Source organism: Trypanosoma cruzi, genomic scaffold (genome assembly GCF_000209065.1).
Source record: "Trypanosoma cruzi strain CL Brener 1047053517163 genomic scaffold, whole genome shotgun sequence".
In the NCBI taxonomy this organism is placed as follows: domain Eukaryota; phylum Euglenozoa; class Kinetoplastea; order Trypanosomatida; family Trypanosomatidae; genus Trypanosoma; species Trypanosoma cruzi.
Window position 1 is genome coordinate 339,069 of NW_001849555.1, and position 24,268 is coordinate 363,336.

General features: G+C 48.1%; 4 protein-coding genes and 4 pseudogenes across 4 annotated transcripts, besides 9 other annotated features; all 8 read left to right on the plus strand.

The window, feature by feature from the left end:
* Nucleotides 1-24,268: a sequence feature (areas not merged during assembly with more than two copies in the genome that could not be assigned to a particular haplotype).
* Tc00.1047053511773.10 lies at nucleotides 2,547-5,531 on the plus strand (annotated as a pseudogene).
* Nucleotides 5,791-6,410: a mobile genetic element.
* Nucleotides 5,951-5,977: a sequence feature (AT_rich).
* On the plus strand, nucleotides 6,950-7,516 carry Tc00.1047053511773.30 (uncharacterized protein; the record flags this gene model as incomplete). The annotated part of the gene is made up of 1 exon (XM_805993.1): nucleotides 6,950-7,516. The coding sequence occupies one exon, from the start codon at nucleotides 6,950-6,952 to the stop codon at nucleotides 7,514-7,516; it is 567 nt and encodes a 188-aa protein (XP_811086.1).
* On the plus strand, nucleotides 9,030-9,956 carry Tc00.1047053511773.35 (annotated as a pseudogene).
* Tc00.1047053511773.40 (hypothetical protein, conserved) lies at nucleotides 11,312-11,617 on the plus strand (the record flags this gene model as incomplete). Its single annotated transcript, XM_805994.1, has 1 exon — nucleotides 11,312-11,617. One exon carries the CDS (start codon nucleotides 11,312-11,314, stop codon nucleotides 11,615-11,617), a length of 306 nt encoding a protein of 101 aa, XP_811087.1.
* Tc00.1047053511773.50 (protein kinase, putative) lies at nucleotides 11,870-12,754 on the plus strand (the record flags this gene model as incomplete). Its single annotated transcript, XM_805995.1, has 1 exon — nucleotides 11,870-12,754. The coding sequence occupies one exon, from the start codon at nucleotides 11,870-11,872 to the stop codon at nucleotides 12,752-12,754; it is 885 nt and encodes a 294-aa protein (XP_811088.1).
* Nucleotides 12,876-12,938: a microsatellite.
* Nucleotides 12,978-13,412: a mobile genetic element.
* Tc00.1047053511773.60 lies at nucleotides 13,484-16,399 on the plus strand (annotated as a pseudogene).
* Nucleotides 16,420-16,459: a sequence feature (AT_rich).
* Nucleotides 18,152-20,767, plus strand: Tc00.1047053511773.90 (annotated as a pseudogene).
* Nucleotides 20,966-20,987: a sequence feature (AT_rich).
* Nucleotides 21,060-21,502: a mobile genetic element.
* Nucleotides 21,220-21,241: a sequence feature (AT_rich).
* Nucleotides 21,597-24,068, plus strand: Tc00.1047053511773.110 (retrotransposon hot spot (RHS) protein, putative; the record flags this gene model as incomplete). The annotated part of the gene is made up of 1 exon (XM_805996.1): nucleotides 21,597-24,068. One exon carries the CDS (start codon nucleotides 21,597-21,599, stop codon nucleotides 24,066-24,068), a length of 2,472 nt encoding a protein of 823 aa, XP_811089.1.

The following is a 24,268-nucleotide window of genomic DNA, read 5'->3' on the forward strand; positions in this document are numbered from 1 at the left end:
CAGGCCGCCGAGGAGGCGCACGTCGCCCGGCGACGACAGCTCTATAGGATCAACACCGGCTGAATTTTACCGTCCAACACGCGGTTTCCAGTGCCACAACAATGATGGACTCGCCACCGCACGGCATGCCACTGGTAGCGACCGAACATTGTGGAACCCAGCCGACGTGGGCAGCGCGAAGAGACAAGTATGCACCTACTCCGTTGCTCGGCTTTTCCGGCAATTAGAAAAAACAACAACCATGGTGTGGACGCAGGGGAAGCGGGGAGTCTGTGCCTCACGAAACGGCTGGCATATTTTCTCTTTTTCAAGGTGGAAAGGCTCTTCCCCCAACAGTACCTTCGCGCGGCAAGAAGGCACATGGCTTTTCGCATATGCGGCACAAAGTCGATGCTGCTGGAAGGCGCCCTCCATTTTTTGTTATTTATAGATCAGTTTTTTTGTTGATTTATTGACGTGTTGTTTTACCGATTCCCGGCAACAGTGAATTATTTAGCCAACGCGCCAGCGCGGGGAGGATGCGTAACGTGTGTGTGTTGCACGCCCTCCGCTGCAGCTCCCTCTCCGGGTGTCGGGGCTTTTCTTCACGCCTCCACTCAGCGGGGCTGATGTGTTCTCCGATAGAAGCTGTTGTGCGGGACATAGGATTCAATTGAGAAAACAATAGGGATAAAAAACAACAAGGCCCTTTTGTGACGTGTACCACGCGGAAGTGACAGTTGTGCGTTGCTGGTCGCTGAGGGAGGGCGTGGGGCCGCGGTTGCAGCGCACCACAGCCACCCATTGGACTCTGCAACGGCATTGCCGCTGTTTTTTCTGTGCACTGTTTCTATTTTTTGTGTTGTTGTGCCCGCAACGACTGTCTCCTGTTCCACGAGGACTGTGTGGGAGGGCATGCTTGTTTTTCTCGTTAGTTATTGTTGTTGTATAAAATGAGAAAAAAGAAAAATGAACGGAAAAGTTATGCGGGTTGATGTATTTTTTGTGCATTTATATATTGATATGTTTTTGTGATTATTCCATTATTATTTTCTTCTCTTTTTTCTTTTTTGCGTTGCTCCACACGTGTCTCAGTGTTGCTTTATTGCGGTCACACGCGGGTAGCTTGAGTCGCGAATAGTTTTTTATTTTTGATGTCATTTCGTGTTATACGCTGACACGGCCACATTTGTCAAGCATCTACTCTCCACAGCATGGCGTTTGATGTTTTGGAGACATCCCGGATGTAACGCCGGCACCACCGCCGTGGCAGTCATGGGAATTAAGATGGGACGTGGGATAGCGAAAGATATTGTGCTGCACATGTGCCTGCTGCATTTGTTCTGTTGAGGAAGTCTTCAATTTAGAGGAAGAGGGATGGACACTGCACGATTCTGTGGCTTGGAGGAGTTATTGCCCCCTTTTTATTATTGTTATTATTATTTTGTATGATCTCTGGCCCCACTCGTGTCTGTTCCGATTGCTTCCCCTGAGTGAAGCTGCGCCATTGCCATCCTCTTGTTGCTTGCGGGAGGAAAAACACATTGCGGGTGGAGAAACCACACTTCATGCATGCGGCGTTCAGGGATTTACGCATTTGAGGTGGGGTGCACATATGTGGATGTCACGTGAGAAGGAACGGGGGTTGACTGCCCAACCGTCACTCCTTTTCTGGAGAGTGTGCTCCTATTTTTTTTTTCTGCTGCCCTTTTGTGTCAGGGCACGGCGGGATTGGACAGCACCGTCCCGCGAAGGGTCTTGCACACATACACACTCTCATGCCACCGTCGCCCCCGAATTCGGAAGCAAAACCCAAATCCCTGCTGCTTTTTGCATTGGCGCAACTGTTTTTATTTAGTAACTGAAGCCATTCTGTCCGGCGTGTCACTTTGATTGGATTGTGTGGGTCGCTCGCCAAAACCATCGAACAAAACAGGCTGACTTTTTCACGTATTTGATTCCATCTTGTGCGCACGTATTTTTCTCACTTGTTCTGTTGATGTACACTCAAACAGCAAGGTGTCCGGAACTATGCGTGCGTGGAATTCTTCCTGCCATGTGAGCTGCGGGCAACACCGCGGGCTGCCAATTTTACTCCGCAGAGTTGTTGTGTCTCTTCGCAGGGTTGTCAGGGAATTTCCATGCAGCCTGCTACTGCTGGTGTGTCCTTAACTGCCACCCCATGCGAATAATGTGCTTCAGCGAGTGAGGGTGTTGATTGGGTTTGTGTGCACTCTGATTGTGTTTGCTGCTTTTTTTGTGCGGACACGCAACACTTGAGTGGTGGGAAAATGGAGCGGGGCGATGCCTGGCCGCGTCTCGCCCATCGTTCACTGCACGATGGTGTGGTGCACATTGTGGTGCTGACTCTTCGATGTGACTGCGGTCCCCTGTGCGACAATGGCGGTGGGTGGAGGAGAGTGTTGGCCCGCGGCCGGACGGTGGGATCGTGCCTCCTTTTCTATTTGTTTTTTTACTTCACCCTCTGCAAAGGTGCACACTCATTACTATTGTTAGTGATAGGGCAAACCGACGGACAACGTGAATAACATCAAAAAAGGACGATAATGTGGCGGTGTTGTGGTTGGTTGCACGTTGCGTTGCTGCGGAGGTGGTGGGCCTTGACTGCTTCACCGACAGGCGTTGCAGTGCGGCTGCGTGGCGCACCGACCACCGAGCCGTGCGAGTGCCACGCCCAACGTCATTGGGACTGCGGGACGAGACAGCCGCGACTGTCCTTTGGAGCCAGCGGCACCTGCTGGCCGCCGTTGGGCGGTGCGAGTGGGATGCTTCACCGCACGGGTGTTCTGATGGCACCTCGAAGCGGCATCCCCGGCGATGGTTTCGACGCTTCAACTCGCAGAGGAGTGGCGGAAATGCGGCCGCATTGGACCATGAGCAGCAGCGTTGAGGACATCCTGCTGGGTGGAAGCAATAACAGCACCGACATGAAGCTGAACGATTTCCTCCGGAGCAAATTGGGCGATGAGTGGGTTGTGGAAAGAAATGGGAACGTCATTATGGAGGCGTTTGTTCAGGAGCCGGATGCTTACGTGCAAGACCAGCGGCTTCTTAGAATTATTTTTAATTTAACAGAGTACCAAGAGATGGAAAGGGAGTTGGATGAGATGAAAATTCTATTGGAGGCCATTACTAAGCTTCATCACGAGGGTGTGGTCTCGCTCGAGCAATGGAGGGAATATGAAGGAAAGGATACGCTCACTCCCATTGCCAGGGGAAAACTAAACGCAGCCCTCACGCAGGTACTGACAGAAGCGTGGCGGAAGGCAGAAGAAAGGCTAAGACGAGCGCAAGAAATGAAATTTACCATTTCCACTACGATTGAAGAGGTACTGTTTAAAGGAGGAGTCCGCGTCAAGGAAAAGAAGTTGAATGATTTTCTTACGATGGAATTGGGCGGCAGGGGCGTTGTGGACACCAATCGGAGTGTTTTGCTGGAGGAGTTTTTCAAGGATCCCACGAAGTATATCCGTGATAAGGGAGCGTTGAAAGAAATACAGATAACCGATGCTTATGCGAGGATGGAGAGGGCTGTAAGGGATGAAATATTCTTCGAAAAAGATCGAAGTAAGCTTCGCGATAAGGATGTCGTCAATCTATTTGGGTGGTCAAAAGCTGCCGCAAACGTAAAAACAAGTGTTCATTGCATCACTAAAGATTTCTTGGATGCAGCTGCCGAGGAGGCGAGGATCCTAACGACGACGATTGTAGCGATAAAACTGGAGGGAGTGTACGAGTCTGTGCACAATGCGAGTTGGCACCATGTCGTGGAAGTTTCCGACGGCGATGAGCGAAAGAAAACGGGGACGGGAATGGATGTAAAGGAGGGGGAACCGAAAAAGTCATGGACGTACAAGAAAGTTGGCAACACCTTCGAAAAGGATGACGCTGTGCAGCAATCCGGTGCAGCACCTCCCGTGTTGATGGTTCTCACCTCGGACAAGGGATGACCGTACACGCTGAGTGTGCTGAATGGGGCTGGTAATGACTTGTGTGTTTACTCTGAGGTGGATCGAGTGTGGCAGATTGTTAAGGGCGGTCTAACCAAGTGGTTTAGCAATTTTGATTTGACTCTCAATTCTTCACCTTTGTCGCGTGTGTTGATTGGGACGCCCGGGATCGGGAAGTCGATGAATGCCGGCTCGTACCTCCTCTATCAGCTGCTGCACTACGATGTGGAGAAACTCCAATTGGTAGTCCACTGTTTTGGAGAGACGGCGTACGTGTTTGACAAGACCACCAAAACCGTGAAAAAATACATGGGTGAGATAATATCCAAGAATGTTTTGGATGGTTTGTGGCAGTGTGGGATGAAAGGGTATATTATTTACGATGTGGCAAGGAAAGGAACACCGCCCGACACAGGCTTTGCGCCCTCTACTGGATGGGGCATGATTGTGGTGTCATCGCCAAATCTGGACAACTATGATAAGTGGGCGACGCAAGTACAAGCCAGTCGAATCATCATGAATTGTCCCGACGAGATGGATGTGAAGGCGATGTGTGCATGGATGGAGCGAGGTCTGGAACCAGATAAGCAAGCGGAATGCTGGAAGAAGGTCAAAGAACGCATGGATAAAGTGGGGCCGATTCCACGTCACATCTTTGATGAGAAAAGTTATAAAGATCGCTTGGCTGCCATTAATGGTGCCTTGTTGGCGATCAAACTCACTGATGTTGGAGAGTACTTTACCCTGAGAGGAGGTAAGCTATGGTATTCCGAGGATCCGTCTCACAAACTTGTGAAGGTCGTCCGGGAAATAACAAAAAAAGGTGCTGAGTTATTTCTCAACGCAACAATAAGTGCTGATATCGGGTTTCGAATTGCGGACCGTTTGGAAAAGAAAATGGGTGCGAAGGATCTTTTGTTGCTAATATTGGGATCGCGTGGTGCTCTTGCTTCCCGAGCTCTGGAACAATTAGGTTTGTGCGCATTCATTTATGGGGAGTTTGTCATTGCATTATTAAAGGGACTCAATGAGCTGAGGCCACCAGAACGTAGTGAAGCACAGGATTCAGTGCTGAAGGTAAACCATCAAGGGCACCCCACTCGCACCGTTGGATTAACGGAACTGGAAGGCGGTGTCACGAGGATTCCGTAAAGTACGGGGTGCTGTGCATACCGAAGGTTGAAAACTTTCCGCTGGTGGACGGCTTTTTCTTTTTGAATTCACCCCGGAATACGCTGGTTGGGCTGCAGATTACTACGGCGGGTGCGCACCACACGACAACCAGCACCGTGAGGCAGTTCACTGAGTGCCTGGCGGCATATTTTGAAGGATGGGACGAATTATCCCGAGAAATGTCGTGGGAGATGATTTATATAAAAAACGCATTCAGCAAAAAGATATTAAAATGGCAGAGGTGCGATGTCGTCAATCCCAATAATGAAACCGACGCTGAAAAAAAAATTGTGGCGTTCTGGAATAAAGAGGTACACCAATACCAGTTTATGTTAACACGTGATTTTTTAAGTAAAATCACAGAAATGAGAATACAATAATCTTGTAGAAAAGGGATAGGGAAGAAAGTTGGGGAAATAATTGGGGAACAGAGTGCATTTCGTTCTGGTGAAATATATTGGGAGTATCTTAACTATTTTTAATTTTTTTTCTTTTTTTGTGGCCACCGGGTTTATTCAGAGAGTTTCTTGTGAGAGAGAATCATTATGATCCACGGTGCCACAGCAATAAAATTCTTCTATTTTACTTTTTTTTTTCTTAAAGAGTCCATTGCCATTAGAAGCTTCTGCGAAATATGAAGGCTGCAGAATTCTTTTGTATTTTTATGGGATTTTGTGAAAAGAATTCTTGAGAGGGCGGCTGGCTGCCCAAATAAATTCATATCTCGCGCAAACGAAGATATCTCTCCACAACTTTTTTCTCTTCTACCGCACTGTCTTTTGGGAGACCGCGATTGAGGGAGTCAGGGAGCAGACAGATGTAAGACGAAATTATTATTATTTTTTTATTTTTTAGGAGCTTGTGAAAAGAATGATCGCGGGAGAGCTGGCTAACATAATTGATGTATGTTTATATCCTGATAAATGAATGCATTCTTTATGATACTTTCTACCGTATGAATCCTTTGGGAAGAACTCGACTTTGTAGGGGCGGGAGCGGATAGAGGCCAGATAATATTTTCAATTTTATTTTGCCATCCCACCCACCCCCTTTTGATTCCCACCACGCGGCGGGGTCTTGTGGTTGGAGGACCAAAAAGTCTGCCACTTCGTAAGTAATAATACGTAAATCCCAACTGAGGACAAAGGACCATGCTGGTGGTCCAGAGAATTTTATATATTGAATGAAAAGAAAACATTGAAGCAATTAACTAACGAACCTTTTTCCCTAACTTGTTTGGTTTCCATAGATAATTTCAGGATCCGGCCAGCTGCCCGGAAGATTATTCTTTTTTTTTTTTTGTGGTCCGACAACGGCGGGATCTACTCAGTGTTTTTTTCCCCCTTTTAAAGTGATCGTGGGCGCTCTCGGCATTGTGTGCCACGCCGATGGCGCCGGCTAATAAAAGAGACAATGGAATGGGGACACGAAACCACGCCGAGTATCCCAGTGGAATATAAATAATGTCTGGGCACCGGGGGTTTAAAAGACTATAACGAGTGCAACACATTTATTTATTTTTTATCTGCAGGCGAAACAAACGCACCGATTTGGAGGCCACGCAGCAACGTGCAGTTTTTTTTTTTTTTGAGTGAATGCATAATGGAAGACGGATTTATCTTTTCTTACTTTCCAGCATATTTCCCGCGGTTCGCCACGGCTTGGGCAGCCGTGCAGTGTTGCGTTCCACCGTTTATCCCGTTTGTTTTTTTCTGACGCCCCGTTGTGGTTGTGTGTGCCTCTAAATGCCTTGCTTTTTTTTGTGACTGTGGGTAAGAACTTAACGACAATTACACGATATATGGGTATTGCAGTGTACTCCAGCGATGGTGTCCGTACCCTTTCGCGGTGCTGGGGCTTTGGTTGCGTATAGGAACTCCGCAGCAGGGCGTTGCCGCGAGCACGACGGAGACCAAGACGACTCCGCCTCTCGAGAAGGTTCCACGCCATGCCCGGTGCGGGAAGGTGAGGCGGTCTGCCCGCAGACTGTCGGACAAAACTGCACGACCGTTTCGCAGCAGTCACTCCGTCGATATCACATGCCGCTGCGGTGTCCACAAGAACCCTGGCCCGAGGAGGATGGTTACATCAATATTTGGCAGCTTAACATTGCAGGCCTCTCGTCCGTGAAAAATATTGCATTTGCGGCGCGATTGGAGCAGCGTCCACCTGACATCTTTCTTCTGCAGGAACTAAATAACCGTGGTGACGTAGCGATGAAATTATCTGGCCATAATGACTACCTTCAGGCCTCACTGGGCGCGGTGGTGGCGTTGCCGTTCTGGTGCGCCACTCTCTGCCGTGCGAGCGCCTGTCGCTCCCTGGCACTGACCTTCTGGAGACCATTGTTGTCCGTGCATTTCCACCGGGCTTTTCCAGCATTTGCGTGGTGAATCTCTACAACCCTCCCACAGCAATTGGTCAATAATCCGCATTTATCAATATCGTTTGTCGCTTGTGCCCGAAGAGATTATCACGGGTGACCCGAATTTACATCGTGAACTCTGGGACAGTCATATATACCATCAAGGACTGGAGGCGATAATTTCGCCGCTGTTCTAATTGAAATGGATTTTGGGCTGGCGAATGACCCGGCGCAGGCAACACGGATCACACATCGTAATGCCTCGTCCCCTGACGTGGCTGCGTATTGCGCCCTACGCATCTCCCACTGGACATTCGTCCCTTACATGGACTCGGACCACCGCTGAATATCTTACTTGGTAGATATGGATGATGGGACTCCACGACTAGCAAACACGCTGCCTTGACGGAAGAAAGCCATCTTTGCTCTGCGTAAAGCGGATTGGCCTGCTTTTTCATTGTTGTGTGAAACCCTCCTTGCCACCGCGTCCACATGGTTGGATCCTCGCAGAGGCATCTTACGAACAGCTGAGCGCCATATCCCGCGCGGCAGCCGTGACAGCTCCAAAAAGATATGGACCCACGAAATGGAACAAGCCGAGTTCGCCGCCGAAGCAGCTCACGAAGCACACACATTGCCTCACCCGGAGACAGCCTACTTTGAGCCGAATGTACCAGAAAAAAGGAGGAACGAAATCAAGCCTTACGCCGTTGCTCCGCTGTGCTTCTGGAAGCCCGTGCGAAAAGACTTGGAGCCTCACCCAGCCCGAGGTGGCAATATCTTCACGGCGTGGCGGCGCCGCACCCTCATCCTTTGGAATCGGTTGTGCTCCGCACTTATCTTGGCCGCGTTTGCGCCCTGCCTCGGCAACAGGCAAACCTGCTTGTCCGTCATTTTGTGCGGTTTCACGTGCCACACCTCCTTGTACTGCTGCTGCTGCTCGCTGCACTCCTTTGGTTCCTGGTGGCTGGGAAATGGATCGACCTTTCCTGCCGCATGAACTTGACGTGGCCATCCGTGACTCTTTGCTTGGCTCAGCCCCTGGCCCCGACGACATGTTGAATGAATTCCTGCACCGTCTCGGGCTCGTCGCGTATGGCACACTCTTAGAACGATGATCCACAACTCCTTCGCAAACGGCAGCCTGCGTGAAGACTCCATGAGTGGAAGTGACGACGGGGACTCTTCTTCACCGTCTCAGGTGAATATTTCTTGGTTGCCATTGTCTTCCATGGTAAAAAAGAGTGATGGTGAGGACTCACTGGGGCCGTGATTGAAGTTGCTGCACATGACGGTAAAGGCAATTTTTGTGAAACGAAACAACACCAAAAAGCAACAACAATGTTTCCCCTTTTTTTTCTTTCTGTCTCTCTCTCTTTCCCTATATATATAGTGTGTGTCTGCGGCTTAGCTTCCTTCATATGGTTGGCCTTATCATTACTGTTACGGATGCCCCTCACGTGTGATATTATATATGTATTTGTATGCACATATTCTTTTCTATGTCTGTTACTAAATGCAGTAGAAATAAAGTATGGCACATGACGATCAGGCCATCGGTATTAGGCGAATGGACGTCTGATAGCTCAATGCATAAGTGCGAATTATGTGAGGTCAAATTTAATTTCGGGTGCAGGAGTCATCATTGTCGGCACTTTGGCGGTATTTTCTGTGCGTCATGCTCGAGCTTTTTTCGTTAAATCACAAAAGCTTCATGTAAATAAACCACGACGGGTGTGCCGCAAATGTTTTGAATTTCTCTCAAAGACACCGCAGGCTACAAATCCGTCCCGTGCTAGTGCTCAGAGCCACCATAAAGAGTTGAACGGTGTGAATGCCTGTAATTGCGAGTCCGATCGTTTGACTACTGAATCTGCCCAGGCAACAACTGTTGTCTCTTGGACGCCACGAAGAGAAGAAGATCGAAATACCGCAGGTACATTTCCCGACGAGGAGAATGCTGACGATGCTGATTTGGATGATGACGACGACGATGTTTCCGCTGCTCTGGCAGGTGTATACTCCTCTATGGATGATGGGCAACACACCGGTGGCCTCGCCTTTCTTGCTGCACCGCAGGACAACCTTCGGTATTCAGAGGGCTCTGACGTAATCCATGTTCTTATTTATGTACCAGCTGCGAGGTGTCAGGTGATTTGTTACGGTGAGTGATGGGGAAACCGTGTTGATGCCCGCTAAGCGTTTGGTGGATGTGCACTTCAGGTTGGGCCGTGGATCTCTAAAGTCGATTAGAACGGCTGAGAGAGAGATTTTACTGCAAAAACTGAGGTTTCAAGTGAATCCATTGTTGTAGAGAATGAGGCCAATGCGAGTGATGTGGCATCTCATTGTAAACACTTGTTTCTCTCGACTCTGTCTGCCTCCGAGCTGCAACATGCGCACGATGGGGATCCTATGGAGGGGTTTTTTTTGTAACGAACTCTGTAATGAAAATAAGGACGGTATGATATGTTAGTTGTTGCCTCTTTATTTTTAATTTCACGTGTTTGTGTTTGTTGTGATTTCCGCGTGTGTTATTTGTTGGTGTTCCTTTGTCTCCGGCACAATTTGCAGAAAAAATGGCCCTCATTTGGCTGCCGTCTTTTTTTTTGTTAAAAGAATTTCTTTCGTTGAAAAACTGTGAGTTTTCCCTCGTCTGCGTTTTTGCACTCACTGAGAAACAAAAGGAGGAGGAAAAACTTATGAATTTTTGTCCTTCCAATTGAAGTGCCAGTCCGCCCTCCTGTGGAATACGTGGATGCTCCGCCTTGCAATCCGCAGTGCTCAAAACATCTCATATTTATTGATTTGCAGCGTTTTTAGTTGTTGTCTTTAGAAACTTTTTGGAACGAATGTGCGAGTTGTGGGGGAATTTTGATGGTGCTGCGCGGGAAGGTGGCGGCTGCGGTTTCTTTCTGCCGTCCCACCCGCCTCCTTCATTGCGCCTCACGCGGTGCGGGGGAGTCCGGCGGCCAAAAGGGGCACTAAATTAAGGCTGCGGCTCTGCTACTTTACGACGAGTTTGGCTGCTGTCGATCTATTTGTCTGATGGCTTTTGTTGCGTGTGCATGCGTGCTGGATGATTTTTCTTTGGAGCGCGTTGATGCAGAGCGATGTGTGATTAAATTGTCTTCTCCCATTTTGTTGTGTTTTCCTCCTCTTACATTTCTGAGGATAAGACGTCAACGACCTCATCTAAGCACATGCTCATTTCTTTTTCTTTTTCTTCTTTTTACTTTTGAAGAAAATGGACGTTTCCGTTTTTCTGAAGGAGTTTAAGAGGGCGAGGAAGGAATCTGGCGACAGCGTTCCTTTTGGTGGCGAGGGAGCGCGGGTGCCGCAGGTGTAACAAACGCATTTTCACAAGACGCAACAACAACTGGACGTATTTTATCTCCGGATGACTCGGGGGAAAGTGAGCAGAGCATCAGCGATCGTGAAGCCGAAGACGCGCCGTCTTCATACCTGAGAAGCAAGAGGCAACGGTATGATGCATTTTGGCGGCGCACGCAAGAGGGAGGCTTGGGCCGTACACGCGAGTCTTTTACGGAGATAAAAACGTACCGGACGAATCGGTGTCTAAAGACGGACAGCGGCATCCCCAATGCGACGGTTCGGAGGGCAACTCACTCCATTCCTTTACGAGTAGCAGCCAAGAGGGGTGGCGCGTCAACCGTTAATAAACTACGTGATGAGCTCTTGCGGAAAAAGAACTCTCTCAGTCAATCATTGGTGGTGAGGGAGCATACAGGCAGTTGTTTTGCGGATGATTCTCGGGAGTGTGCATTGAGCACAGGCGCTGAGGAATTTCTTGTCTGTGTAGATGATCTCATTGCCCCTGAGAATACGACTATGGATCAGTCTCCTTTTTTGGGTTGAGGACCGTGCGGCACAACTGCAAGCCAAAAATGAGGGTGATGTGGCCACAGCCACACCGAAATATTCCACGGAAGAGCAGCAGCCTTCTTCTCTTCCTCCTCTTCCCCCTGTTGAGGTGGAAGTGTGCCATGAGAAACCCAGGACTGAAAGAGTTAGTTTGTTCGCTCGAGCAAAGATGTACTCTGGTGCGACTGCCACTGTTGTGAATAGAGAGTCAGAAGTCTTAAATACGAGAAAGTTTTTGAAATAATTAGATTCTGACGAGGAGAAAACAATAACTACCACCACCACAAAAATGGATTCTTTTGAGACAAATTGGAGTTCTTTCAGTTTCTATGCATGTGCTCATTAGGGAGGGGCATTGAGAATGATCTTTGGGTGCGGAGGGATTTTGGCATCACCGGAGTCAATTTTTTGTGTTCCATTTATATTTTCACGATGCCGTAGAATGGAAGGGAGGGGTGGAGAAGAGAAATAAAGAAGAGAGAGGTGGTCGCTTGACATGGATCGTTTTATTGTTGGATCCCCAATTGGTGAGGGACGCTTTGGCGTCGTTCGTGCTGCAGTTGTTAAGGAATCTGGAGTGCCAGCCGCAATCAAATTCATCACAACTCCACGTCTCGATGAGGGTATTCCGCACCCCACAGCGAGGGAACTACTCGTTGCATTGCGATTGGTGCATCCTTTTGTTATTCGGAAATATGAGGTGGTTCCGTGTGGCTGCTCCTTGGCGTTAGTGATGGAGCGTTGCAAGACTGACTTGGCAACAGTCCTCTCGGGGAGAACTGCCAGCAATCCTCTGCCCGCGTTAGAGGCAAAGTCTTTATTTAAGATGCTTCTTTTGGCGTTAGCGTACATACACAGCGAGGGTGTTCTTCATCGAGATGTGAAACCTTCAAATTGTTTCTTGACTGCGGAGGGGGAACTACGCCTCGGCGACCTTGGACTCAGTCGTGTATGGGACACGGAAGCATCCATGACTCACGAAATCGTTTCGAGGTGGTATCGGGCTCCCGAGTTACTTCTGGGCCAGCGACACTACGGACCCGAAATTGATGTGTGGTCATCAGGGTGCGTATTTGCGGAGCTTCTACGGGGGTACGGTGGTGCTTTTTTTGCAGGCGATGGAGATATTTGGCAGTTGTCACGAATATTTGATGTATTAGGGACACCGACGCCCACATCGTGGCCATCGGCGGTGCTGCTTCCCGATTGGGGAAAGGCGCACTTTGAGCCGAAGCGTCCTCTTCCTCTCCATGAATTTTTCCCGGATGCCTCTGAATGTGCATTGGATTTGTTGCGAATATTACTTTGCCTGGATCCTCAGAAGCGTTTGACTGCGGCTGGCGCCCTTCGTCACGCCTACTTTAGTGAATACCCAACGTGAAGGTCCATGGATAAAGGGACGCGGGGGTTATGTGTGGTGCGCGGGGATGAAAATTGGAACTGCTCATATAAATGCGTGCTCATTTTCCTTGACAATTCTTTTTGGTTGTTATTTTACTGGGTTATTATTATTATTTTGATTACTGTTTAAATTTATTTTTATTTTTTAATTATATTTTGTATTTGTTCTTGTGGATTTTAAACTGTGAAGCCCAATTTTTATTAGGAGCTTGTGAAAAGAATGATCACGGGAGAGCTGGCTAACTTAATGAATGTATGTTTATATCCTGATAAATGAATGCATTCTTTATGATACTTTCTACCGTATGAATCCTTTGGGAAGAACTCGACTTTGTAGGGGCGGGAGCGGATAGAGGCCAGATAATATTTTCAATTTTATTTTGCCATCCCACCCACCCCCTTTTGATTCCCACCACGCGGCGGGGTCTTGTGGTTGGAGGACCAAAAAGTCTGCCACTTCGTAAGTAATAATACGTAAATCCCAACTGAGGACAAAGGACCATGCTAGTGGTCCACAGAATTTTATATATTGAATGAAAAGAAAACATTGAAGCAATTAACTAACGAACCTTTTTTCCCTAACTTGTTTGGTTTCCATAGATAATTTCAGGATCCGGCCAGCTGCCCGGAAGATTATTCCCAAATTAAAAGGAAAACTAACGCGTGTGCGAGAGAGAGAGAGGGTGACGAGCACATATCTAACATAATAATGTATCGTTGCTTTCATCATTTCTCCACGTTGCCACTGGCGTTTGTACGACGGACTGCTACAAACAGTTACGTCAATCGCCATATTGCACCATCAGCGGCAGAATTAATTTCTATGCTTCGAATAATTGGCAAGGAAAGTCTGTCGGACCGCATGACTGCTGTGATCCCAGAGAATATTTTGCGAAGTCCTTTAAAAGAGGTTCCGGCGATGAGCGAGCAGGATGCCCTTTCGCTTCTCCATTCACTGGGTTCACGGAATAAGTTATTAAAGAGCATGATTGGGCAAGGCTACTATGAGCCAGGGCACACCACCCGTAATACTTCGTAACGTTATCGAGAATCCTGCATGGCACACCCCATACGCTCCTTTCCAGGCTGAAATATCTCAAGGCCGTCTAGAGTCCCTGTTGAATTTTCAGTCCATGATTATAGACTTGACAGCTGTGAATTTGGCAAATGCATCTCTTCTGGATCAAGCCACTGCATGTGCTGAGGCAATGTACCTTGCCTTTCATCATGGTCGAAAGGAGCGCATGACCTTTTTTTTTATTTTTGTATCGAGGGACGTCTTCCCATCTTGCGTAGAGATGGCAAAAACAAGAGCCGAGCCCCTTAAAGTAAAGGTCGTTGTTGGTGATCCAAATTTGATTGATTGGAGCGATTCCTCACTCTGTGGAATTTTGGCACAAACTCCAGATGCCATGGGGATGCTTCATGATTTTACGACACTGTTTGACAAGGCAAAACGACATGGTGTCGTCAGTTGTTGCGGGACAGATTTGATGGCTTCTGTTCTTCTCAAACCTCCAGGAGAAATGGGAGCCGATGTTGTTTTGGGATCTGCCCAACGTTTTGGTGCCCCACTAGGGTTCGAGGGCTTCACGCCGCATTTTTTGCTGTCAAGGAGGAATTTAAGCGATTGATTCCGGGTCGCGTCATTGGTATAAGTAAAGACTCGACGGGTTGCCCAGCCATACGCATGGCGCTTCAGACGCGGGAGCAACATATTAAGAAGGAACGCGCCACATCCAATATTTGTACTTCACAAGCTCTCCTAGCAAATGTTGCGGCATTTTATGCCATTTATCACGGCTCTGAGGGCTTGAAGGAAATTGCGAGCGAAATGCACAATAAAGCCAAAATACTTTCTGTTGGTTTAGAGTCTGTAGGGCATACAGTGGTCAATGGTACATTTTTTGATACCGTCACCGTAAATTTAAAAGGTATAACGCCTGAAGACTACGTGGCATGCTGCGTGGAAAAGGGCATTAATATTTTTGTTGATTATAGTCATGGCACCGTCTCCATATCGGTGGATGAGGCCACTACCGAGGGCCATGTAGTGTCTCTCTTGGAGGCAGCAGGGCTGCAACTTCCTGTGATAGGTGTCCTTTCAAAACTCACAGAACAAAAGAGAGCAATGCCTTTGCAAATGTTACGAAAACATGTCTTTTTTGGGCATTCAATCTTTCAAAAGTACAAAAGTGAGAGTGAGCTTATGCGGTACATTTACCGTCTTCATGGAAAAGATTATGGTCTCACGCATGTTTGTGTGCCCTTGGGTTCTTGTACCATGAAACTTAGTCCAGCTGCCGCCATGTTGTCCTTGTCGTGGCCAGAATTTACCAACATTCACCCTCTTGCACCGAAGGAGCAAACGCGAGGACATAGTGCGTTGTGTTTGGATCTGGAGCAGAAAATAAGGGATATTACCGCTTTAGATGCCGTGTCACTTCAGCCAAATAGTGGTGCTCAGGGTGAATATTGCTGGTCTTCGTGTGATCCGCTCGTATCATAATTCAAAAAAGGAGAGCCATCGCAATGTTTGCTTGATTCCGGAAAGTGCTCATGGCACAAATTTTGCTTCGGCTCTCTTGGCAGGGATGGTGATTGTAAAGATAAAGTGGCGAATGGAAGGATTGACATGAAGGATTTGGAAAATTCTTGCCAAAAGCATACAAAGAATCTCTCGTGCATTATGATAACGTATCCGAGTACGTATGGTTTGTTTGACAGGGAAATCTTGGCCATTACTTCGATGGTGCGCTACGATGGAGGGCAATGTTATATTGATGGTGCAAACATGAATGCCATGGTGGGTTACACGGCACCTGGATGTATTGGGGGCGATGTGTGCCAGATTAATCTCCACAAAACGTTTTCAATTCCTCATGGTGGTGGTGGGCCAGGCATGGGTCCTATTGCTGTTCGTCAGCACCTGGCCTCATTCTTGCCAGATTCTGTTTTTATTCAAAATGTTGGTGGTTCCCAGCCTTTTGGTCAAGTCTCTCAAGCAGCATACGGATCAGCGTCTATTCTTCCAGTTTCTTATTTATTAATGTTGATGCTTGGTTCACGGGGTCTCAAGACGTGCACGGAGTATGCGATTTTAAATGCCAACTATTTAAAGAAGCGTCCTGACGGCCACTGCCCAGTTCTCTTTCTGGGGGAAAACGATTTCTGCGCTCACGAGTTTATCATAGATTTAAGGCCATTTAAAAAACAGCACAAATTGAGGCAGAAGATGTGGCGAAACGACTTATGGATTACGGCCTTCACTCACCTACCCTGGCATTTCCTGTTGCGGGAACACTCATGACTGAACCCACAGAGTCAGAGTCAAAGCGGGAGTTGGGTCGGTTGGCCGATGCACTTATTTCCATTCGTACCGAAATTGCATTCATAGAGGAGGGTGAAGAGAGCACAACGAACAACGTTCTCAAGAATGCCCCGCACACGGCAAAGTGTGTCACATCAGATGATTGGGACGGACCATACGCCCGGAAAACTGCTGCATTCCCTTCGAGCCATTCATACACCGAAAAGTTTTGGCCTTCAGTTTGCCGCATCGATGGAACCTATGGGGACAGAAACTTGATGTGCAGTTGTGCATTGACTAACTTTTGTGAGTAAAACTGTTGCAGTGGGAGGCAGTATTTTTTATTTATTTATTGCCAATTTTATATTTTTATTTGTTTCTGCATCCGTTTCTTGGGTGATGGAGTGTTTTGGGCCTATTTGTGTCTGGTGTGATAAAACTGAGCAGGGGGAGAGGGATATGATTGCGTGTGAGTGTGTGTCTGTCTGTGTGGTCGCAGAATGATTTTATGGTCTTATTCTTTATCCTGTCAAGTGCTCTTCCTTAGGACGTACAATAATTCCAATGGGAAGATGCCTTGCCCTTGCAATCGCCTGGATTTTTCCTGCTTATTATTCCCTTTGTTAATACTGTTGTTGGTTTGTCAAGGCAAAGCTTTACTGCAGCCATACAAATGCATGTTTGTGGGATTTTTTTTTTGTCAGGCCAAATGTGGGGGGAACTCAGGCGTCTGCCTTTCCCTCACTGTCGTCAAGAATATTCCGGATACTCATCACGCAAACGTCTCGGATGTAATTTTTTCTCAGTTTTGAATAATTTCTTGCACTTCGACAAACCCCAACGTTGAGATAAATGGGGGCTACGATGAGAAGGAAATTGTCTACACACTTTTCTTTGGTGTATCTTTTAGTTTTTGTTTTCTCTCGTTGCTGTTAGAAAACATTGAACGAGAGGGTTTGCTGCCCTTTTGTTTTATTTGTCCTCTCTGCCGGACGGCCAGTTGTACACCGAAGTGCTCCTCGGCACCTCAGTTGGGACTGTCAATCGCATGCGCCAACTTTTCTTTGCTTTTTTGCATTGACGCAATTATTTTTTTTGTTTATTAACTGAAGCCATTCCGTCCGGCGTGTCACTTTGATTGGATTGTGTGGGATTGCTCGCCAACACCATCAAACAAAACAGGCTGAAGAGTTTACTTATTTAAACGTCATCTTGTGTGCACGTATTTGTACATTCTGTTGGTGCGCACTCAAACACCGAGGGATCCGGAACCATGCGTGCGTGGGATTATTCCTGCCATGTGAGCTGCGGGAAACACCGAGGGGCTGCCACCTTAATCCGCAGAGTTGTTTTGTCTCTTCGCAGGGTTGAATGAGAAATTCCATGCAGCCTGCTACTGCTGGTGTGTCCTCAACTGTTGTCACTCCATGCGAATAATGTGCTTCAGCGAGTGAGGGTGTTGATTGGGTTTGTGTGCACACTGGTTGTGTTTGCTGCTTTTTTTGTGCGGACACGCAACACTTGAGTGGTGGGAAAATGGAGCGGGGCGATGCCTGGCCGCGTCTCGCCCATCGTTCACTGCACGATGGTGTGGTGCACATTGTGGTGCTGACTCTGCGATGTGACTGCGGTCTCCTGTGCAGCAATGGTGGTGGGTGGGGGAAAGTGCTGAGTTGCATCGGGACGGTGGGATCGCGCCTCCTTTATTTTTTTTCTGTGAAGGTGCACACTTATTTTTAGTGTTAGTGATAGGGCAAACGGACAGACAACGTGAATAAAATAAAATATACAGGACGATAATGTGGCGGTGTTGTGGTTGGTTGCACGTTGCGTTGCTGCGGAGGTGGTGGGCCTTGACTGCTTCACCGACAGGCGTTGCAGTGCGGCTGCGTGGCGCACCGACCACCGAGCCGTGCGAGTGCCACGCCCAACGTCATTGGGACTGCGGGACGAAACAGCCGCGACTGCCCTTTGGAGCCAGCGACATCTGCTGGCCGCAGTTGGGCGGTGCGAGTGGGATGCTTCACCGCACGGGTGTTGTGATGGCGCCTCGCCGTGGCTCTCGTGATGGTTCAGACGCTGCAGCTCGACATGTGGCGGGGAGTAAACAGCGACCACAGTGGACCATGAGCAGCAGCGTAAAGGACATCCTGCTGGAGGGAAGCACTCTCAGGACCGACATGAAGCTGAACGATTTCCTCCGGAGGAACTTGGGCGGCAAGGGCGTTGTGAAAAAAAAATGAGAACGTCGCTATGGAGGCGTTTGTTCAGGAGCCGGATGCTTACGTGCAAGACCAGCGGCTTCTTAGAATTATTTTTAATTTAACAGAGTACCAGGTGTACAAACTTCATCACGAGGGTGTGTTCTCTCTCGAGCAATGGAAGGACTATGAAGGAAAGGATACGGTCACTCCTGCTGCAAGGGGAAAACTAAACGCAGCCCTCACTCAGATACTGACAGAAAGGCTAAGAGGAACGCAAGAAATGAAATTTACCATTTCCACTACGATCGAAGATGTACTGTTCAAAGGAAGAGTCCGCGTCAAGGAAAAGAAGCTGAACGACTTTCTTACGATGGAATTGGACGGCAGGGGCGTTGTGGCCACCAATCGGAGTGTTTTGCTGAAGGAGTTTTTCAAGAACCCCAAGAAGTATATCCGTGATAAAGGAGTATTGAAAGAAATACAGATAACCGATGCTTATGCGAGGATGGAGAAGACTGTAAGGGAGGAAATGGATTTGGAAGAAGTTGTACGCAAGCTTTACAAAAATGGTGTCAGCAATCTACTTGGGTGGTCAGAAGCTGCCGCAAACGTAAAAAAAACTGTTCATGACATCACTAAACACTCCTTGGATGCAGCCCTTCAGGAAGCGAGAAACCGAACGACGATTGAAGCGTTGAAACTGGAGGGATTGTACGAGTCTGTGTACAATGCGAGTTGGCACCATGTGGTGGAAATTCCCGACGGCGATAAGCGAAAGAAAAAGAAAAAGGGGACGGTAATGAAGGTGAAGGAGGGGAAACCGAAACAGTCATGGACGTACAAGAAAGCTGGCAACACTCTCGAAAAGGATGACGGTGTGCGGAAATCCGGTAAAGCACCTCCCAGGCTGATGGTGCTCACCTCGGAAAAGGGATGGCCGTACACGCTGAATGCGCCGCATGGGACTGATAATGACTTCTTTATTAACTGCGAGGTGGATCGAGTGTGGCAGATCGTCGAGCGCGATCTAACCAAGTGGTTCAGCAGTCACGGTCGAACCGACTTTAAGCCCAAGAAGCGTGTGTTGATTGGGACGCCCGGGATCGGGAAGTCGATGGCTGCCGGTTCGTACCTTCTCTACCAGCTGCTGCACTACGATGTGGAGGAGCTCCAAGTTGTTGTCCACTGTTTTGGAGAAACGGCGTACGTGTTTGACAAAACCACCAAAACCGTGACAATATACGAGGGTAACATAACATCCAAGAATGTTTTGCGTGGTTTTTGGCAGCGTGGGATGAAAGGGTATATTATTTACGATGTGGCAAAGAAAGGAACACCGCCCGACACAGGCTTTGCGCCCTCCACCGGATGGGGCATGATTGTGGTGTCATCGCCAAAGGTAACCAACTATGATGAGTGGGAGAAGCAACTACAAGCCAGTCGAATCATCATGAATTGCCCCGACGAGATGGATGTGAAGGCGATGTGTGCATGGATGAAGCGCGGTCTGAAACCAAATGAGCAAGCGGGATACTGGAAAGAGGTCAAAGAACGCATGAAGAAAGTGGGGCCGATTCCACGTCACATCTTTGATGAGGAAATTTATATTGTTCGCTTGGGTGCCGTTGATGATGCCTTGCTAGCAATCAAGGATACTGATGTTGAAGAGTACTTTTCCATGGGAGGAGAGAAGAAATGGTATTCCGAGGATCCGTCTCACAAACTTGTGAAGATCGTCCGGGCAAGAACAGAAAAAGGAGCTGAGATATTTCTGAACGCACCGATATGTGATAATATCGGGTTTCGAACTGCGGACCGTTTGGCAAAGGTAATTGGTCCGAAGGATATTTTGTTGCTAGTGTTGGCATCGCGTGGTACTCTTGCTTCCCGAGCTCTGGAACAATTAGGTTTGTGCGCCTTCATGTATGAGGAGTTTATCAGTGCATTAGTAAAGGAACTCAAGGAGCTGCCGCCACCATCGCCTTCCAAACCACGGTCCTCAGTGCTGAAGTTAAACCATCAAGGGCATCCCACTCGCACCGTTGGATTAGGGGAACTGGAAAACGGTGTCACGAGGATTCCGATGGAGTATCGGGTTATGTACAAACCGGAGGCTCAAAACTTTCCGCTGGTGGACGGCTTTTTCTTTGTTGATTCGCCGCGGAAGACGCTGGTTGGGCTGCAGATGACTACGGCGGGTGAGCACCACACCATACCCAGCACTGTGAATCTGTTCAAAAATAATATGGCGGCATATTTTAAGGGCTGGAAGAAATTATCCCGAGACATGTCGTGGGAGATGATTTATGTGCAGCACGAAAACAGCACAATGATAACGAACTGGCAGAGATGTGGTCCCGTCAATACCAAAAATTTGAGCGAAGCTGAAAAAGAGATTGTGGCGTTCTGGAACGGAAACGTACACGAATACCAGTTTGCGTTGACAACTGATTTTGTAAATAAAATCCGAGCAAAGTGAATACAGAAATCTTTTAGAAATGGGATAGGCAAGGAAATTAAAAAAAAATAAGTAGAAGCAAAGTGCATTTTGCTTATAGTGAAATATATTGGGAGTATTTTAACGATTTTTATATGTGTGTGCCTACGGGGTCTAGACAGTGAATGCCTTTCTTTTCAGAGAACCGTTGTGATCGGCAGTGCCACACTCACCACACACTTTTTATTTTATTTTATTTTTTCCACCAGAGGCGCATCGTCACTAGAGGCTGTTGCGCACTACAGGGGCCGCGGAATTTCTCTTTATTTTTATGGGATTTTGTGAAAAGAATGCCTGAGAGGGCGGCGGGCTGCCCAAATAAATTCATATCTCGCGCAAGCGAAGATATCTCTTCACAACTTTTTTCTCTTCTATCGCACTGTCTTTTGGGAGACTGCGATTGAGGGAGTCAGGGAGCCGACAGCTGCCAGACGAAATTATTTTTTTATTTTTTATCTTCACAACCACCCACTTTGTGATCCTCACCTTGCGGCGTTTTTTTGTGGCTGGAGGAGCCCAAAGGCCTGCCGCTTCGCGGGGGATAAGTGTTTCTAATTCTAACCATCTGCAGGAGTCAAGGGCGGTGATTAGCAGAATGTGTATACATCGACATATTGGGGCAAACATTACGGAGATCCCACTACTTCTCCACTTACCGCTTTTTTTCCTTTTTTCTTTTTGGGTAATTACAGGATCCGGCCAGCGGCCCATAAGATTTCCCTCCTCTGTGAAGTTGTGCAGTTGTTTTTAGTGTTAGGGATAGGGCAAATAAACAGACAAGGTGAATCGTAAAAAAAAAAAAAGGACAATAATGTGGCGGTGTTGTGGCCGATTGCACGTTGCGTTGCTGCGGGGGCGGTGGGCCTTGACTGCTTCACCGACAGGCGTTGCAGTGCGGCTGCATGGCGCGCCGACCGTCCCGCTCTGCGAGTGCCACGCCCAACGCCATTGGGACAGCGGGACGAAACAGCCGCGACTGTCCTTTGGAGCCAGCAGCACCTGCTGGCCGCAGTTGGGCGGTGCGAGTGGGATGCTTCACCGCACGGGTGTTGTGATGGCGCCTCGAAGCGGCATCCCCGGTGATGGTTCCGACGCTGCAGCTCGCAGAGGAGTTGAGGAAACGCGGCGACCAAATTGGACCATGAGCAGCAGCGTAAAGGACATTCTGCTGGAGGGAAGCACTCTCAGGACCGACATGAAGCTGAACGATTTCCTTCGGAATTATGTTGGCGGCAGGGCGGCCGTTGGTGAAGACCACAACGTGACGATGCAGGTGTTTGTTCAGGAGCCGGATGCTTACGTACAAGACCAGCGGCTTCTTAGAATTATTTTTAATTTAACAGAGTACCAAGCGCTGGAGGCTATTAATAGGCTTCATCACGAGGGTGTGGTTTCTCTCGAGCAATGGAGGGACTATGAAGGAAAGGATACAGTCACTCCCATTGCAAGGGGAAAAATAAACGCTGCCCTTTCTCGGGCGCAGACATCAACGCCCGTGGTTTTTTCAAAGGTGCTGAAGGGGTTCTACAATTCTGTGTACAATGCGAGTTGGAGTCATGTGGTGAAGGTTGTTGGCGGCGAGGGGATGGGAATGGAGGTGAAGGAGGGGAAACCGGAACAGTCATGGACGTACAAGGAAGTTGGCTACACTCTCGAAAAGGATGACGGTGTGTTGCAATCCGGTGCACCGCGTCCCAGGCTGATGGTGCTCACTTCCGACAAGGGATGGCCGTACACGTGGAAAAATGATGGACAGAATATTCGTGACTGCTATGTGGACTGTGAGGTGGAGCGAGTGTGGCAGATCGTCAAGGGCAATCTCACCGAATCGTTCAGCGCCTACGAAGGGTCCGACTATATCCCCAAGCGGCATGTGTTGATTGGGACGCCCGGGATCGGGAAGTCGATGAATGCCGGCTCGTACCTCCTCTACCAGCTGCTGCACTACGATGCGGAGAAGCTCCCAATGGTTGCGTACGTTGTTGCGGATCGAAAATTCCTATTTGACAAGACCACCAAAACGGTGACAAGATACAGTGCGGCGTCTAGTATCGTGGATATTTTGGACGGGTTTTCTGATCGTGGGGTGGAGGGGTATATTATCTACGATGTGGCAAAACAGGGTCATGAACCGCCTGATAGTTTGCCTTGCAAGGGATGGGGCATGATTGTGGTGACATCACCGAACGAGGGCAACTTCAAAGAATGGGAGAAACAAAGTGGATCCGTACGAATCGTAATGAATTGTCCTGAGAAAGACGATGTAAAGGCGATGTGCGTTTGTATGAAGCGCAATGAGCCAACTGTGCAAGCGGTGTACATGAAGATGGTGGAGGGTCGAATGGATAAAGTGGGACCGCTTCTTCGCTACGTCTTTGATCAGCGCAAATACAAAGAGCGGATCGACTCGTGCAGAAGTACAGTTAATAAAATGGCCTTGCCGGATACCAACTATTACTCTGTTTTGGGGACTGATAAAGTGTGTGATGGTAGCCACGTCTCTCACAAACTTGTAAAGGTCGTACGAGTACGAGGAAAAGATGATTCCGAATTGCCTTACAATGCACTGGTATCTTCCCACCTTGCAGAATTAACGTTATGCAAGTTGGCGGAGTTAATGGTGCCGAATGATTTTAATTTACTCATATTGGCTATCAAGGACGATCTCATATCAAAAGTCCTTGAAGATCATTCCTTGTTTGCATTTTTAAGTGAGGCCTTTGTAAATGCAATAATACCGAAACTCAGGGAGCTGAAACTAGAAAAAGATGCTCCACCACACCGCTGTGCGTTGAGAGTGCGTCTACATGAGCGCCCCTTCAAGCCCTGTCTTTTAGAGTGCCTGGAAAATTTAAAAAAGAAAATTAATATAGAGTGTCGGGTGCTGTACAAACCGGAGGCTGAAAACTTTCCGTTGGTGGACGGCTTTTTCTTTTTGGACTCAAATCCGAAGACGCTGGTTGGACTGCAGATGACTACGGCGAGTGAGCATCACACCATACCCAGCACTGTGAGGCAGTTCAATGAGCGTATGGCTAAATATTTTGAAGGTTGGGAGGAGTTTTCTGAGGGATTGTCGTGGAATATTATTTATATACAGCACGCAGACAGCACGCCGTTGAATGACTGGCAGAGATGTGATGTTGTCAATACCAATAATGTGAGCCGCGATGAAGGCCGAGAGATTGCGGTGTTCTGGGAGGAAGAGGTGCGCCTGTACCAAGTGTCAATATCGTCCAGAGACTTTGAAGAGAGGAAGCTCTCCGAAGTGTGCAAAAAATAATAATAATAGGAAAATAGATTAGGAAATTGAAGGTGAACGAGACAGTTTGATTTGTGGTAAAAAATATTGTGCAATTTGTTTATTTTTGGATGATTGTGTCTGAGCATGCGGTGCGGGTGCACCAGCAACAGACGGCAGTATATCGCACACAAATGCCAAAATGTCCAACGCTATCGAACATAACAGTGACCGAAGAAATT